This window comes from Carettochelys insculpta, chromosome 2 (assembly GCF_033958435.1).
Source record: "Carettochelys insculpta isolate YL-2023 chromosome 2, ASM3395843v1, whole genome shotgun sequence".
Lineage (NCBI taxonomy): Eukaryota > Metazoa > Chordata > Testudines > Carettochelyidae > Carettochelys > Carettochelys insculpta.
In genome coordinates this window covers 239962560-239981523 of record NC_134138.1, presented here as the reverse complement: position 1 = coordinate 239981523, position 18964 = coordinate 239962560, and the positions used below count along the sequence as shown (strand labels likewise).

The window sequence follows — 18964 nt, the reverse complement described above, 5'->3', positions numbered from 1 at the left end:
GACGAAGCAAACAGAAGAAAGTTACTGAGATTGTGGTAAAGAGTCAAAAATTATTCCTGGTGTAACTTGGTTGATCTTAACAGTGCTACACTAGAGATAATTTTAGCCCATTATGCAGAACTGTTGAGCTGGCATTTCCGTCAGGATAACATTTCTAGGCTGAATGCCAGCTTTCACTTCTAAAATGCCACAATTGTTTAATTACTTTAATACACCTTTTATTTTTAAAGTAGTGTAAATGCTCCTTGGAGTCTGTGCAGTCGGAAGAGTGCTACTTTTGCTCATTTGTATTGAGAGTAGTGACTCAGTGTTGACTTTGAGCTCCACTGGGCTACATGATGACCCCATGCAGAACAGCAAGAGTCCTTGCTCTGAGGAGTTGATTTGAAGGTAAGAGACAGCTGCTGGAGACAGCCAACAGAAGGAGCACAGGAGATCAATGAGACGGTACTGGTCAGCATGACAATTAGCAATCACTTTGTCTTATATTTCATTTTGTGAAGTCAGGATCTGATTGCGTGGTAATGAGTTATCTATTTCGGTGGCCTGGTACCTGACTTTTGCAGGCATTTGAGGGGTTTGTGAATGTTCACACAGTGTTTGTTTATGCAATCAGAAATAGGCAAAAATATTACCTAATATTTGTAAAGATGGTTGACACTACAGATGTAAATAGTGGCAAGTGATCAGTTCAGTCATTGCAGTGAAATGAACCAGCACAGATCAAGGTGTAAGAATAAATTTTGTTTGAATATTCAAAGTTTAATTTTCTACAAGTCCATTTACGGTAGCTTCAGAGTGCGATGAGTAAGACAGGTATTGTATAGCTCTATGGGGAATGTTCGTGTAGCAAAGTATGTTAGACATAACAATAAGCTATTTTTGGAGGTTGGCTGAACCAAAAAGCTCAAGCCAAACTTCATTAGTCCAGTTCATCTCTAGGTATCATAAATGCCTTCTTCCCTACCGAGGGGTCAAGGTATAACTGATCAATTTAGGTACACTCATCCTTTCCCTTCTGAAAAACAAAAAGCAGTCAAGTAGCGCTTTAAAGACTAGCAAAATAGTTTATTAGGTGAGCTTTCATGGGACAGACCCACTTCTTCAGACCGTAGCCAGACCAGAACAGACTCAATATTTAAGGCACAGAGAAACAAAAACAGTAAGCAAGGAGGACAAATCAGAAAAAAAGATAATTTGTCCTCCTTGCTTACTGTTTTTGTTTCTCTGTGCCTTAAATATTGAGTCTGTTCTGGTCTGGCTACGGTCTGAAGAAGTGGGTCTGTCCCACGAAAGCTCACCTAATAAATTATTTTGCTAGTCTTTAAAGCGCTACTTGACTGCTTTTTGTTTTGATAGTGTATAGACTAGCACGGCTTCCTCTCTGTTACTTTCCCTCTGAGTGCGTGGGATGTCAGGCACCTGTCATTGCCCACAGGTCTCAGGGAGGAACCTGGCCAATTTTAAATACTTGCCTTTGCCAACACCATTCAAGGCTTTATGGCCTGTGGGACATTTTCCTTATGAAAGAGACTTAACACAGCTATTCTCTAAACGTCTATTATTAGCCACGCACAGAGAATACATATTCCAAGCAAATCTATTATATGCACCAATCCAAATACGCTTCCAAACTTCACCCAATGGCCAGTCAGGATCCACTCATCTGTGGGTTCCTGATGATGCCTCTGCACGTCATAGTCGTAAAGAGGGATAAGAGTTACAGCAGTTTGAGGTTGGACTGCAGTCTAGTGATGGCTACCACAGAGCATTGTTTTTCATTTACATTACATAGGTAAAAATACCTACCTCCTTTAACTCTACTAAACCTATCACATTATCCAGAACCCCTAAACAACAAACGCCAATCATGCACTGGCACCTACGTTTCCTCCTGCCTGCTCAAGTTCTTTTTTAATATGTATATGTTATCTTTCATGCCCAAATTGTACCTTATTTATAATCTTTGAGTAGATTGTCCACATAAATCCTCTTGTCAGAGCTTATCGATTTCATCATTTTCCAAGGGCCTGCCACATTCATGCACATGAAAAATGTGTGGCAAACAATCAATTCTGATCTCCCTACCATGAAATATGGTATTGTGTGCTGTCACCCTTTACTGTACAGATTTCTTGGGGAATACCAGCATTTCTCAAATTGGGGATCATAACCCAAAAGAGATTGCAGGGTCACAAGGTTATTTTTAGGAGCTTATGGTATTGCCTCCCTTTCTTCTGTTTTGCTTTAAGAGCCGGGTGACTAGAGAGGAGTATCGAGGATGTGAGTGACGTAAGAATAAATTTGAATGTCAATCAGGCTAAGTCAGTCACACCAGAGCAATGGGCTGGACTAAAACTGAGTCCTTACCAATGCTCCCAGGATTTTACCCCGCGACCCTGCTCGCCGTCTACGATGGGTCTAATCACAACGGGGTTTCAGGGTGTGTGAACTGCGCTGCCTCAGTGTGTTTACCCAAGGAAGAAACGACGGACAAGTTTTAAGTTCAAACAGGGAGAAAGGGTTTATTTAACCAAGTAAAGGTTTGGATTGTGGTAAGCTAGGTAACACAAAAATATGGACCCTTGTTTTTCTGGAATAAGCACAGGATTTGAATACTATTTGGCTTATAGCCTTAAACAATAGGTAACTGCTATAACAGCACTGCTGTCTAGCCCCTTAGCTACTTACTGTGCTTCCGAGACGGACCGTGCAGTCTTCGATGCGTGCTGTAAAATGGAAAGGATAACTTCAGAGCTGTATGTTATTTTTATTTATTCCTGGATCTTCCTGAGGTTCACCAGGTCGCTTGACCCTTGGCCGACTACCGTGGGGAGCAGATCTTAATAAGAATAGGAATTTGCCTGCCCTAAACTAGGTCGGTTCCTAAGTTAAGTGGGTTGCCCTGCTGGCCAAGCAGGGGAGAGCCCAGTAGATGCGGGGTTTCCTTCTGAGAGGTTATCCCCTTGATTAAATTGTGGGGTTTTCCTAATTAAAGGTTATCCCCTTAAAATGGTACTGCCTATTTCGACCACCTTGTTATGGTAGCCCTTTATTGCAGAACCTCGTTACCCTTAAAGGGTTACAAAGAATACCAGGGTTTCCCCTTTATAGGGTTATCCCTGGCCGCTCTACCCTCCTAAATAGGGGGGAGCTTATAGCTCTGGATTTTAATTATAAAGCAGTTTGCCTAACTACTCTTCTGTTTGCATGTAATAGTTTTTAGGCTAGACCAATAGCATTGGCCTCCTGTGCCTTTACAAAGAGACAAGGGGTACAAAATATAAGATGCAGATCATGGACGTGGGGTAGTCCCAATCCACTCTCTGTTACAATCCTTACATTAACTGCCCACCAAATTACTTATATTGGCTTTAAACCCAGACCACAAATACCTCCTTATTCCTGCTCTGTAATCCAGGCGCTGGGCCTGTAGGTCTCCTCGAGCTAGGAAGTTATGACCCTCACGGCGCGCATATACGGCAGCCGCATCAGGTCAGATAGTAAAGGAGGAAGAAGAAAGAAAGCCAGGAGGAAAAAACCGGCTTGGTGAACAAAAACCTCCTGGATTTTTAGGAACGACAGTGAAATTTCAGACACCGGCCCGAGCGAAGGTCGGTGACTGGAAGGGCAGGGTCGCTGCTGCGGTTTTTCCATGCAAGGCACCGTTGTTTAGGCGGCGCGGTCTGCCGGACAAACCCTCTGGATAAAGGGACCGGAGCCTTACTAGTGATTTTTGCTCTTTATAGACTGGAGCTCTTCTGGTCTTCTGGCTGGAACTCTTCTGATCTTCATCGGCCCACGGCGGCTAGCGAGGGATGACTGACACGCAGGTCAGCTTCGGCTCTTCCGCCAGCGATGTTCGGCTACAGGCTCAGTCCAGCTCTTAGCTCAGTCCTACTCTGTAGTCTTCTTTCTTCTTCGTCTGCTCTCCTCCGAGGTCGGGTCTGGAATGCCCCAAGCAGGGCTGCTCTCCTGAATATATGCTGCCTGGATGGACCTGTTTGGAAACTAGTCCCTGCCAGGTCCTCACCGGCGTTACAATGTATCAAGGCGGCATTTGTTTAATACATATGTATAAAGACCCTAAGTTAACCAATCAATTTGAAGTATTTCAAACCTAAGCTTAATTAATATTTACCGCCCTATGAATATTAATTGCAACTGTCATTTTCCAACTGACATTTTCCAGCGGCCATTTTGTGTACCTAAACACCATTTTAACAGTAAATACATTTTACAATTTATTTAGTTTTGATGCGGTTTGTGAGGGAAATATGTCACCACTGCTAACAAAGCAGATTATTGAATTTAAATGCTTAGTTTAAAGGCAGTTTGGTCAGGATGCAGGGCAACCACACAGACATCACAGCTCATGGACAGGGACATATAAATCACCTCAGAGGAGGATTTTTCTACAAGGAGCAGCTGCTGACTCAGGACCTAGCTCTTCAGCCATCAGCAGAGAAGTAAGGGCAGCAGTATCGTAATATCCATCCTTATATCTGCGTTGCTTTTGGTGGCGGTTCTACTTTCAGAACTGGGTTCCCAACCAGCAGCCACTGTTTTCCACCTGAAAGCAACGCTACAGCCAGTAACAGTACAGAAGTAAGGATAGTATGAATCTTGCAAACCCTTCCTATAACTCCTTTCTCTTTCGGAATCCCTGTAATTATAACACCATGGAATTTCAGATTTTAACAAGCTGTCAATGGCTAATGGAGAATCAGGCCTCAAGGTTTTGGGTTTCTCCCAAGAAGTAGCAGTTAGGGCAACAAAAGAATTCTTCCATTGACCTAACACTGATCTACAATGGAGGTTAGGTCAGCGTAAATATCTCTTAGGACTATGGATTTTTCATGCTCCTCAAAGTTGTAGCTATACTGAAGTAAAAGTCTAGTGTAGACCCCGACCCCCTGAGTAACATCATTGACTCAGTTATTTCTGATTAACACTCGTAGCTGGAGAGAGAATCCCAGTTCTGTGTTGTCATGCAGCAGGGTTGCTTTACATCATAACACCAGCATGTTTGGAACACTAAATTTTCTTTATTTTTTAAATGGATTGTGGTGCTTAGAAACCGCAAAACAAAACTTAGTGCAATCTGCAACACTCTTACGCTTTGTTGTTCGCTCTGCAGCCCTCACGTTTTACCAAAGGTAATTTTGTGTTTGACTTGCTAAAAATATCAGAGGGATTTGGTGTGATCTTATTACAGCAGCATAGAAATTTCCTAAAGTCTTTGTGATGCTATGTACAATATTATTTAAAAATGTGCGGGGGGCGGGGGCAGCTGCTGTGACCTTTTCCCCTGCCCATGCCCCCTGTACTGAGGGAGTGGCATGAGAGCTGCTGAGTCAACACTGTCGCATCTAAGGCCAGGGTGGGGAAGTTTTTTTTGAGGGTGCAGGGATGGGGGTTGCTAACCCACAGGCAAAAATGGTCAGGGGCCACGCCAGTGAAAGGAAACAAAAAAGGCAGCTCCAAACTAAGAAGCGTGCATGCGAAAAAAGCCACCCCACAAAACACCCAGCTGGGATGGGGCTCATCAGCTTGCCCCATTGTATCCTCCCCTTCCAGCCTTTTCCTGGTACTTACTCTGGGAAGGAGCCTGGGTGCTCCCTGCCCCTCTACTTCTGCAAGGGGCTCCCCTTCTCTCCTGCACCTCAACTCTCCTAACTGATTTCAGGAGAAAGTGGAGTTTCTGCTTAGGACTGGATGCAGCAGGAAGCAGCTGCCATGATCCCTGCTGCAGCTGCCCCAGACAGGGATGGGCTCCTGCCTTTCCCTGCTGCTGCCTGACTACCTGGCAGTGACTTCTCAAGCCACTGCTGCCTGGCCACCTGGCCGTGAGCACTCAAGGTGCTGCTGCCTGGCCACATGGTAGGGGTTGCAGCGGTGACTCTGGCGCTTCCTGCACTGGTCCTGGCCACCCCTGCGGCTGCCTCCTGCGGGCACCTCACCTGCATGCAGCACCTTGCCTATCTGCAGGATAAGGCTCGGTAAGTGTCCAGCAACTCTGCAGGTGAGTAAGGTGCGGTCAGTGACACCGCCTCCACTCCTTGCCCTCTGCAGGCTAGATTGTGTATGACCCTCACAGTCGCTCCCTGGGAGAATTAAGTGTCCAACAGGCTGGATCTGGACTGTAGGTCAGGAATTCCCCGACCCTGATCTAAGGAATCCTCCCTGAGATAGGGGGGATGTTCACAGGACAAAATCTCCCAGCTTTGTGAGACCTGTGCACTGTGAGGGCAGGACTCAGAGTCTGTGACGTTGTTTCTAATAATTTCTGTTTTCTCTTTTGAACACTGCTTCTTGGTTACTCTTGTATTGGGCAGTAAGACCTCACAAATACTGTCACTGCAAATATAACCTATATTGAAATGTAGGGCTGCAAGGTTGTACGTGTATCACAAATGAATGTCTGTAAAGGGTTAAACCCAAAGAGAGTGGGTTTTTTGTTGGCAGGCAGCCAGGTGAGACAGATTGCAGCTTAATTTCTTCCTCTTTGTTTTCAAGCGCTCTCCAAAGGGAGGGTTAAGAGCTTGGGGTTACCCCAGAGGGAGACATCCCAAGCTTGTCTTCCTGGATTTAATGGGGCTGGTTTTCTCACTTCAGTGGTGGCAGCTACCTCCCAGGATCAGGAAATCTGTGGCCTTGGGAAGCTTTTAAACAGTCCCCTCTAGAGGCAAGGTATTTTTAAGGTCTTTTGTGGGCCCCCACTTTCTGCAACTCAAAGTGCCAGAGTGGGAAACAGCCTTGACAACGTGTGTATATGTAGGCTTGACAGAACTTGATTTTCATTTTTTATAATTGACAGATAATGATTATTTTAGAGTATAGTTTAGATTTTTATCTATTTAAATTTTCACCGTTGTGGGAGATTGCGTGGGGGTGGAGGGTGAGATGTTTACAGTAAACCCTCGATATATGCGCAACCAAGTTATGCATGTCTCAGGTTAACGCAACTGCCACGCCTGACAGGAGTGAGAAACATCTCCCATCGGGGTGGCAGCCAAGAGTCGAGCAGTTTCCTGCTCCTCTCGGAGCGGCAGTGAGAGTCAGGCTGCCATCTGCAACAGGAGCAGGGAAACAACCTAATTCCTGGCTTGCCTCCACTTGCATAGCTGGGAAACTGACCAGGGCAACAGCCTGATTCCCATCTCTCATCGGCTTTCACGAAAATTTGAGTTTCACAGTGGTTGCAGGAATGCAACCCCACATAACTCGAGGGTTTACTGTATTTAAGAACACTAGACAGAGCTGAAGAGTTAAAGCTTTATAGATCATTAAAACACAAATGGTCAACCTGCCATGTCAAAATTATACAAAATTTATTTGCTTAAATTGACAAAGTATATGGTTTTACTAGTCGAATCAGATGCCTAAAACACAGGAGTGCCTCACTTTTCTTATTTATAAATTTCAGTAGTTCCCATTGGTGATACTTTTTGGTCAGTTTTTCTGTGCAATAAAAATGGTCATTTTCCAAATGTATTGATTTTAAAAAATGCTCATTAAAAGTCCAGGTATTTATGCAAGACTGCTTCTGCAGCATTACCAGTAGTCCAGTTTTGTTTCTTCCTTGTTAGTTTTGTCCTTGTTATTGGCAGCATTGTCTGCATTGCTTTTATTCCTTTCCCCTCTGTTTCAGAAAGGGAGGCGGGACTGGGGTGATCTTGTTCTTGTGCTTCATAGGCTAGCCCTGGCTCCATTCCCTGTCTGGTGGGTATATTATGTTGAGGGAGGGATTTTAATGCTCAGTTCCCAGGCCTTTATCCTCCCCTCACAGACAGACCTCCTTCATTCACTCATTGTCTTCATGCTGTGAAATGCCCTGAGCATAGGCAGGTTACTAGTTTTCATTCTACAGTGGCATAGCTGGTTCATGGATCCTTTTATAGAAAATCCATGACCTTCGAACTCCCACTACCCCCTACCAAGCAGTAGCTGCCCTGTTTCTGCCTGGAGCAAAACCAAGGGGAGCTCTTCCTCCATGTCCTAGCACAGCCTGGAATTTATTCCTTGCTAGCATACTTAAGTTCCCAAATAAGTTTGTGCCCCTCCCTTACCTCTATTAAGTGAAATAACTAAACATGGCCTCTCCTTTTCTGCAAATGAGCAGCAGACGAAAACTGAATGATGCCCTTTTAATATATGCATCAACAATAATTTTGTTTAGGAAGCTTCTTTTTTTTTCTAAGACCTCTTTGGATTCAGCAGAATGATGTTTCTCAACCTGACTACATGTAAATGATCTGTGTGGTGTTCAGAATCTACAGCAAGAACACAACAGGGAGGAAGTGAGAAAGTCACGGCAGCATTTCCCCGTTATTTCATATGGACAGTAATACACTGAACCAATTTGGGATTGGAATTCTCAGCTAAGGATCTTCTTAGTGAGGCTTTGGAAATATACAGTCCATTTGCATAAGCAAAATTGTATTTACCCTATAAAGGAGTCAGATTTCGCTCCCTGAATTTAAGTTTTCAAAGATAGATCGTTTTATCTTGAGTACTTACAGAATGATAATTGTGAGCACTGCCTGTGTTGTGGGCTTTGGAGAGATATGTATGTGGTTCTTTTTCAGGTAATAAAATGGAAGATCCAAATTGCTTTGTGAAATATACCTTTGAGTAAGGTATGATCTTCATAGTAGCATTGGTCAGAGAATTACTGGTAGTCACCATGCTGGCTTGCTTCCCTAGTGGCCTGTGTCTTAAAGCTGAGTAGTGAAGAGTGTGAATCTGTGTCTTTGAGCCGGCTCTCTATCTTATTAGGTCCTCTTTGTCACAGTGCTTAATCCTGCTGCCTGATCCTTGTTAGAATACCAGTGCTGCTGAGTCCTCTAATAAAGGAGATGGGTGTGATGCTCCTCACTAGAAGCACTGAAGCGTAAGGCAGTTAGGGCAATTGCTGCCTGACTGGCAGAGGGGTGAAATGCTTCCTGCATGTTATTACTTAAAAACAGAGCAGACCTCAGACAGCTGACAGATGAGCTTTGCTGAGGCAGTGGTAACTTGTTGATAGGCCAGTATGACACAAGTGTCATCTTCTCACACGGTATAATGGTCTGACTTTACTCTAATTATCATAACATTTTTGCACAGAAAGAGCTGTGGTAGGGATTAAATATAATACAGAGCCTGGTGAGATTTAACTGAGCCCGCCAAGAGAGCTTGCTATTACATCCATGTACATATTCATTCTGTATGTACAAATGGCATTAATTTGAAAAATAAGCACATATTTGCTCCATATATAGAGAGCTAACAGCTTGGTTAGGCAGGGCTGCCAGACTTGATGCTCTAATTTTAAGCTATATAGTTTGGTTACACACACACAAAAATGCTATTTTTGTTTTTTCCAGTGCATCTGCAACAGTTTTTTAGTTTGTCACAACTGTTTTTTATATTCCCTGATCATGAAATCCATAGTGTAATTACAATTTTAAATATACGTGTGAACAGTTCATTTAAAGACAGTTATTTGGATAACTAAGACAGTGACTCAGTATAAAATTGGATTGTAGCATGATGTCTCCTTATCATGAGAAATGTCAGTGGAGGGTGAACTTTTCTACCTTTCTAAAGGGAGAATTTAGGAAAAGAAAAATCACTGACACGTCCAATAAATCTCTTGAGTCTTTTCTAAAGAATAGCTATCTTGGCAGGTATTAGGTATCAATTTCTGTATTCTGCACTGATAGCTACAAGCAACATAAGCTATGGGATGTTGCACAGACTAAACAGTGGATAATTGGAAAAGCACTGGTTGGGATCAGGGTTCCCTGTAAACTGAGCCCTTGGGTAGCCACCTAGGAGAGAGTCAGGTGCTGCCCAGTTGATTAGCAGAACACTCACAGAGGGCAGCATATGTTTTTGCTGGCAGTGCAGATCCATATGTGTCTTGGTGCATGTAACACATTTTATTCAACCCACAGATGGGGAAAAATATAGAGGGAACACTGGCTTGGACTTGGACTTAAGGTAGTGATACTAGAAATAAACTGCACCATTCAGGCCATAGCTATGGAAAAGCTCATGGTGTTGTCATTGTTCATTCCTGCTAAACAGTGTGACAAGGAATACTGCTTTGGAGTTTGTCTTTCAGGGTCAAGGTTATTTTAATGGTATAAATGTGCAGGTCCTTTTATGCCCCCAAATAGCTAGTGTCATCAGGTATATTAAGTACAAAATTGGGAATCAGAAAGCTTTGGATTCTATTCCCACACCTGTTTCAGTAATACTAAATAGGTGAAATTTATTCTCTGTGTAGAATGTCAGCTCATGGCCTATATATCATTAATTTCCATTTAACACTTTCTTTGAATCAGTGTGAAATTTGTGGAAATAGTAGAATTAAATTTAAAATCCACTGGGCCAAATTCATCCTCGCTGTGAGTACCATGACACCAGTGGAGTAAATAGGATGGAATTACATAGCATGGCAGGCGCCAATATGATCTCTTCTTCTTCCTATTTAAACTGGACAGCATTGTCATTTGCTTTGGCTATAGTTGGACTTTCAAAAATGAAAACTATATATAGTAATTGTCTAGAATTACAACTTTCCTTTTCATGTGCACTTTTGTTTAATCCTTCTAGGTAATTTGGATTTGACTGGTCAAAAGCAAGTCTTCAAAGCTGAGAATAATCCCTGGGTTACCCCTATAGCAGACCAGTTTCAGCTGGGAGTTTCTCATGTTTTTGAGTATATTCGTTCAGAAACATATAAATAGTAAGTATTCATCTTTATTATATTATGCTATAGCTTTTTGTAAGATGCAGTAGACAAAGTCCTTGCAGTTTTATTGTGTTCCAAGTATGGAAACCTAGAAAATAGAATTGTTACTTATTAAATAATCTCTGTTAAGGTAAGTAGATGGAATAAAAATGTGTGTAAAAAGTCATTTCTCCATAAATTTCGAAGTCCAGTAATGTTTTTTAGCAGTTTCACAACATATACAATGACTTGATTTTAATTAAAATGTGTAGTTGTACGTTAATTAAAATGTGCAGTGTATAGTACATGCTTTACTGTAAATTGCTGATTTTATTTATTTATTTATTTAATTCAGGACATTGACCCAAAAGAAAATACATAAGTGTGGCTTAGCCATATTAGAAAAATACTGTACTTTACCTATATGACAATGCCCCTGCTTTTGGTGGTCAATTAATAAAACATCACTGAAAAAAACATTGAAGGTGTACCAAAGTAGGCCTTGGCAAGTTATATTAGGAGTAATAATTTTAGGGATGTGCAGAGAGAGATCGGTAAATTGGAACAGATATTTGTTGAAAATAGTTTCACTTGGTGTTGGTCACATATTGAGATAAACTGTAAAGGGAATGGATTTGAATGATACGTTTTTGTTGAGGAAAGTTGCTCTGATGCTTCAGTAGGTTGAAAAATGTTCTTGTTGAAAACTTAGACATGTTGCCAGTCCACAGTTACTTTAGAAAACTAAGCAGGAGAATTCCTTCAAGCTTTAAAATGGCGACAACTAATTTTAGCAATGTTAAATAATGCAAGAAAAATTGCAATCTATGTATTAAAAATTAATATTTTGTTTCAGAAATGGAAGTTGAAGGAAGCTATATAACTTGTGGTGCATTTAATAAAAATAATACATAATATTGGAAGGTTTTGTCAGTAGCCAGTGAACTCAATCCACAAAAAACCAAAATAGTGCAGGTGGCGATTAATTGAGTATAACGTAAGGGGCTGACAAGTACAGCTTCTGCAGGGAATTATGTAAATGATCCAGCAGTGACTCCTATGGGCTCATTCTGAACTGTTACGTACAAAATTGTAGCTGAATAAGGTCACAAACAGAAGTATGTTTTATAAAATCCTCCATGCCAACAGAGTGGTTTCCATCTTGTAATTTGTTTGTTAGTATGTTTTCCAATCTCTTGGTGATAATTTTATACTTCTGTTCAATGAGCAACATAGGCAAGAATTTCTTAATACAGGTTGAACCTCTCAACTCCAGCACACTCTTCTCTGGCACCTTTGGGGTGCCTTAAACTGGAGTGTTGTGAACAAGATGAGAAGTAATTTTTCCCCTCTACTCTGAACTGAAAAGGCCTCAGCTGGAGTGTTGTGTCCAGTTCCAGACCCCACATTTTAGGAGAGATGTGGAGAAATTGAAAGGGTCCAGGAAAGAGCAACTAAAATGATTAAAGGTCTAGAAAATATGACCTATGAGAGAAGATTAAAAGAACTGAGTTTATTTCGTTTGGAGGAGACAGAGAGGGGACATAATAGCAGCTTTCAAGTACCTAAAAGGGAGTTTCAAGGAGGAGAGAGGGAAAAAAAAAGATTCTCCTTTGCCTCTAAAAACAGGACAAGAAGCAATGGGTTTAAATTGCAGCAAGGAAGGTTTAGATTGGACGTTAGGAAAAGTTTTGCAATTGTCAGGGTGGTGACTTACTGGAATAAATTTCCTAGGGTGGTTGTAGAATCTCCATTATTGCAAATATTTAAGAAGAGGTTAGATAAATATCTAACTGGGATGATATAGATGGTGCTTGACCCTGCTGCTCTGAGGGCAGAGAACTGGACTTGATGACCTCTTGAGGTCCTTTCCAGTTCTAGTATTCTATGATTCTGTCTGCAATCCAGCATAATTTTAGTTAGCCAGATGTCCACATATCATGGGTGTGGCCAACTTTCCTGTGGTCCCATAAAGTTTCTTTACAGCCACTAGTCCTGGCTCCCAGTGTTCTGTGCTGTTATTTAGCTGTAATTTACCTCTAAACGTCTTTTAAGAGCTGGGTAAGCAGTGGAAGTGTTGGTAATGCTGCTAGATAATACTGGCCTCCTGTGATATGGCAAATTCTCTTGTTTGACATCAGTCAGGTCGTAAGGTGCCGGACTAAAGCAGTTCAACCTGTATTGCATTAATGGGAACATTCATGGATGTTTGGGAAACGATTTTGGGGTTCTAAGGTCCTGATGAAAGCTTTCATACGTTTACCATGAGAAGTTAAATAGAGAGAATTCCTTTCAGAATTAGGTGCAGAAGACTTTTGTCAGTTATTATTGTGGGGTTACATTAAAGGGAAATTTGAGAAACAATATTAGAACTGAGTGGACAAAACATTAAGCTGTTCCTGCACTGGTCTGAAACCCTTCTTAACTGAATCAGTACATATATCAGTAAAACACATGCACATGGCAAATAAACAGAAAAAAGTTTAAATAAACTTTCAGTTTATAAAAACGAATGATTTTTGTACCATATATTCAAAATATTGGGTACAATTTTGTTAGAAGTCCTGAAATAACTACTCTGTTTCTGGACCTGTGAGAGAGAGAGAGAGAGAGAGAGTTTAAGCGGTTCTGTTTTTTCCTCCTTGACCGTTTTTTATGCTTCCTTGAATACAATGTTATCTATAAATTGTTTGGATATGACCTGCTTCAGACATGTTTTTCTGCTTACTTTTGCTTTTGTTTGGTGTAATTTTGTAAAAGATGGCAGAGTCAAGTTTATAGGTCAAATGGCGTTTTGTATCCTAAAGCAAACTATAAACCTAAAAGAGGTGAAAATTAATTTATGCCTCATAAGATTTGTTTTTTCTGCCTAATCATAGGTTTTTCTTCTCCTCCTCCATCCCTTTTTTCCTTTCACAGCATATCTTGAGGTACTGTACCTTTTTATTCCCCTTCATTAGGCAAATCACCAGGCTGAGAAGTGGGTGTAGTAATTTCCTCCATAAGATCTCTGGAACCTTATGCAAAATTGAACTCTGATTCCTCGATCATTGAACCAAGAAAGAACTTGAAAAATTACCTCATAGTCTTAACTTTTACACTGATACAAAGTATCATTGTTAAATTGGAGACTTGCTACAAAAGAAGTTAGTGTGTTTAGGTAATGTTGGTCATAAGTTTGAGGAAGAAGATGAAATTGTCTATTAGCAGTCTGAAATCTGTGTGGGACTAGGCATCTTGCATTTCCTAGCCCTGGTTCCGTGTGAGTCTTTGCTGGACACATCAAGTTGTGTTGGCTGGATTCCCCACAATATAGGTATGTGCTTTAAAACTCAGATACAAAAATGTGGATCCACATCTGATCCACATCCCTCAGTATTAGCCCTCAATCCACTTGTGATCTTCTACCTGTGTCTGCATCCACATTTGTAGCAGCAAACCATCTCACCAGGGCGAGGGGAGAGGCTTGCATGGAAGAGGTGGGGATTAGGGGTGAGGGCCAGTGGGGTCAGGTCTCAAGGAGAAAGGATGGTGCAGAGGGGGATGGCTGGAGGGAAGGAGTGTTTCACTGTATGCTGATCCTGGGGCTTGCAAACAATGGTACACAGCAGTGGTGCTGTGTGTTGCACCACAGCGTAGGACTGGTGTCCTCTGTGGTCCAATCCCCAGTGGCCCAGGCCTGGACATGGAAGTGTGACCAGCGCTGCTCTGCTGGGCCATAGTGGGGATGCTGCTGAATGGGAAGCAGCGTGGTGAGCAGGTGCTGGACAGCCTTAATTCCCACCTACCACCCTAGCCATTGGCTGCTAGCTCTCAACTTCTGTCTACAGATGATCCACTGTCTGCAAAAATGAATATCTGTATATTTTCAGGAATGTACTGAAGAATGCGTGTGATCATGGTTGAAATATCTATCCATATACTTATCAATCAGCACATTTTAGTACTTGCATCAGTCTAGTACCTAGGCACCGGATTCACAATTAAGAATCGTTCTCCTTGTTCAAATTAGGACCCTTTTAGTCACCCTGACAAATGAGTCGATCTTTCTTGGTAGGGTATTTCATCATCTTTCGTTTTCTTACCTGGCATCATTTCTCATGAAGAGTAATACTTCAGCCCTCATTACTGAGGGGGGATTTGTGCTAACAGGTGAATTATGTGTTATGCAGTAGTCAATTACTATCAAATGCGGTGAGCCTGTTGGAAACATGGTTACTAAACCAAGCCCACGGCTTTGTATGGGCTCTAAAGATGGACCAGGAGAAGGGACATTTTTGAAAGCATGAGTAGTGGTTGAATTTTGGCACTGATTCTGTATTCTCTTGTAATTACAATTAAATTACCCAAGGGGTCTCCAGTGAGTACCTGAGAAGTAGCTGAAAAACTTTTTCTAAGCTGTAATGGGTAATGGCAGCCTCATTGCTTTGACGGATTTAACTAAATGTTTTATTTTTTATTCTTGTCTCTAGTAAACGTTCAAAGTGACCTTTGTGTTGTAAGCACGTTCTCAAAGGATTGTATGTGTCTAGGATAGTGGCAAAGAGATGATGGATTGCATGATTTAGTGCTTAAAATATACTCTGGCAAGTACAGATAGTCATAAATGTTTGAAACGAAACAATGAATAAAACTCTTACAAAGAATTAAAAGCCTCTGATACAAGTCAGTAGTAGTTTAAGGTAATTAGTGACTTGATGCAGAAGAGGTAAAGTCCAGAGAAGCAGAAAGTGAAGGCTGGGGATGGGTTTAGTTGCTAGTATTCTTCATGTAGTTTCTTCAGAAAGCTGTTCTTCATGTACATTTTGGGCATTAATCATGATCTCTCAATCATATCACATGCGGAAATTGTTCTTTGTCCATTTATACTTCAGAAAGGGGAATGATTTTGCTACTGTCATTTTGGTGTCTGTTAGTCATTGCCTGATGGTGTAATCTCAGTTAAAACTAAATTTGCTGGAAGTAACTGCTTAGAGTAGCATTCAATGTTTTAACCTTTTCAAGCTGTTGAGTCAGTTACCTTTTAAATCAGGCGTGTCCAACCTGCGGCCCGCGGGCCACATGCGGCCCTGGACAGCTAGTAATGCGGCCCCACAAGATCGTAAACTTTTAACATTATTATGTGATTTATATACATTAACTATATTATATATTTTGTACGCGGCCCAAGACTATCTTCACTCAATGCCGCCCAGGCAAGCCAAAAGGTTGGACACGCATGCTTTAAATACTTGCTCTGATGGTGGTTGTTGCTTTTGATCTCTGAAGCACAGAGAAGAAAAAAATAGGAAAGAATGTTTAGATTTTTAGAAGGAAGTCCCCTCCCACCGACCCCAGGTTCCAGTCAACTTGGAGACAAGAACTTTCATAAGGTATTTCACAAGGTATTCACAAAGTATGTCACACTTCCTGCATTCCCACCATTCAGGGTGGTTGAAGAGCAAACCATTTGAAAATGGATCCATTAACTCTTAGCAGAGGAAGTGTCTTGACAAATGTTATGCTGAAACTAGATCCCAAAGAAATGTTGTAAATAAAAATTTTACTCTGAAATGTCCTTTGCCTGATTTCCTTGTTGTTGCGGTTATTTAATGCTAGCCCTGTACTTAGCACTGTGCAAGACACGAAGATGGTCTCTGCCTCAAAGAGTTTGCACTATAAAAGATGGTTCATGTTTGGAAATCCACAAGAGGATAAAACTATTGTCAATTTAATGGAGTTTAATAGGTCTTACACTTGTGAAATTAGGGACAGAAGAAACTGCATAATAAGTAAAAACTCCGTGTATTCACATTTGTAATGGATTTTCTACAGTAGTTAACTACTGTGACTTTTCATGAGAAATTTGGCATAGATACAAATGGTTATTAGGTTATGTTTCTCAGGCAAAAGCAGATGTAATCATGGGCCATTATGGCATACCAGTAAAAAGTGGCTGCTGGTACTGGCCTGTGCACAGCTGACATTAGAGTATTGCTGTGGCAGTGCTTCCAGGGGCAGGGGAAAGGACATTCTCCAAAAATGGCATTTTCTTATGTTTTGCTGTATTGAAAGGACACCATATTTTATTTGAACACATTGCATCATATTCAGATTAATTGTTCTTGTTCATTGGCTATATTTTAAAAAATTGATAAATATATTAGTACATTATTTCCGACAGAGAGAGTGGATGATTCAAAGTACTGACACCTTTAGAGAACATTTACATGCTAATGTGTAACTCTCCCTGACCTAGCTTAGAAGTATGTGTTTATCTGAATATATAAACAAAGATCTATACATAATAAAAACTTTTGACAAATATTAATATTAGTAGGCATCCTTCAGTCTACATAGACTATGGATCGCGCCCTTCATAGTTCCGTTTGGGATCATCATTTGCACCGTCGACTGTGATTGTGAAGGCCCACATGAGAGTGACAGTCCTTGCTGCATCTGTTGCATGTGTAAAATATTAATATTATGTGTATAAATATTGGTCCCACTACTGATGCTGCCATTACAATTTTTATGAAATAAAAATTCACTTTGAAACTCTAGATATTATGCAGTATTACAGATAGACAGGGTGGTAATCAAAGCCAAATTAGGGCAACCCAGAGACTCAAAGAGTTTAATTTATTGAAAGTAACAAAGGCTAGGGTCTGATTTGATTAGAGTCTGTAAGTATTTATGTTCAACCAAAATTGGCAACCCTAGGTATTGGTAAATTAACTCTTTGTAATCTTCAAAGACCATTTGGCTTCCTTTCTTTGTTTTCTTCTTGTATCAGTTCTTTACAACTAAACAAGGAAAGTTTTATTGTACATGTGCTGTTTTTATTTGCTAGATAAATTAAAAAGTGGTGCTTTTACAATCAAATAGAGCTGCATGCAATTTCTGTTCTCTATGCAGTAATACCTTGTTTTATTACATGCTGGCTTTCTATTGAGCTCCAGTTTCTTATTTCAGTCTGGCACTGTTTGAGATTTTTGTTGGATTTTTTTGTTTTGTTTTGTTGGAATTTTGTTGGCATTTTTTTGTTACTTTTGAGGGTTTTCAGATAGCTGGAGAAGTGTCTCTAATTTTATGGAACGTTTATTAACTTTTTATCCAGTGAGCAGCTTAGGTGGAATGATCTTGGAATAATTTGTTGATGTCTTACTTGCAGTTCAGCCTTTGATTCTGCTTTTAAAAAGTCCTATTTTTTTTTATTTTAGCCAGTATCAGTGCTGTTGTTTTCATGTGATATTTACAGTTCTTTATAATATCGAACACACAAAGGTGAAAATGAGTGTGACCAGAAACATTGTTAAAATTTAATTTTATACTATATCTTTGATCTTATAAAAATTATGTTTCAAGGAAAAAGTTGAACTTCCCAAGATACTATATAATCTAAAGGCACATTTCCTTCCCTTCCCTACAGCACTCCTTTTCCTGCTTTCCTCCAGCTAAGCAATACATATCTTACCGTTGAGAACGGATGTAGTTCCTGGCTAATCAAATCCTTTTGACTCTAGGCAAGAAATACCATTTTTCCCTCTTGATGCTCTGTTATATGAATATTTTAACCTTGCAGATATAAAGTACTGAATGCCAGTTAATGTCAAACAATGGAAGAAATAAAAAGTTTCTCCTTTATAACATTTGGTTAACTCATTTGGAAGGGCAATTACAATCTGAGCTGAGTGTACAGTAGCATAAACAATAAGTAGAATTATTTAGAGCACCAACCATTTCAGTTGCTTCAAATATACCAATGCAGGAATGCATGGAAGAATATTTGTCCCTTTTATGTTCTTTGCCAGATGTTTCTAGAAGTTTAACTTCAGTGCTGGATAAGAACAGCAACATGCCTTGCATCAGACTGGGAACAGTGGTCACCTCACTGTTTTTTTATCTATAAACGCAGAACAGTAATTGAAAACCTGCTCATCAGTCCCAGAAATACATGTATCTCTAGACAAACTCTATAGCAGTATGCTAAAAGGAAGGCACAGGAGGATAAGCACTGGTAACGATTTACAAACATAATGGGAGCAAATCCTACATGTGCTTTATGGTGCTACCAATATAATTTCAGTTTGTAACCAGAGGATTTTCAGGTGCTTACCTGCACTCTGATCTATATGCCTGGCATTCTACTGAACATAACTTTGTGGCACTTGCTGCACCCAAACATGGGTACACTTGGGACTCGTCCTGGGGCAGAGGGATAGGCCAATTAATCAGTAACTAACTACGTGGTTCCCC

At 40.7% G+C, this 18964-nt stretch overlaps 1 protein-coding gene across 2 annotated transcripts in view; it reads left to right on the top strand.

Moving 5' to 3' along the window:
* RSU1 (Ras suppressor protein 1) overlaps nt 1-18964 on the top strand; it is a 179519-nt gene that overhangs the window by 83947 nt on the left and 76608 nt on the right. For both annotated transcript variants that reach the window (XM_074984813.1, XM_074984814.1), the window contains exon 8: nt 10609-10741. In XM_074984813.1, the coding sequence (XP_074840914.1) occupies nt 10609-10741 (133 nt within the window). The remainder of the gene's footprint in view (nt 1-10608; nt 10742-18964) is intronic.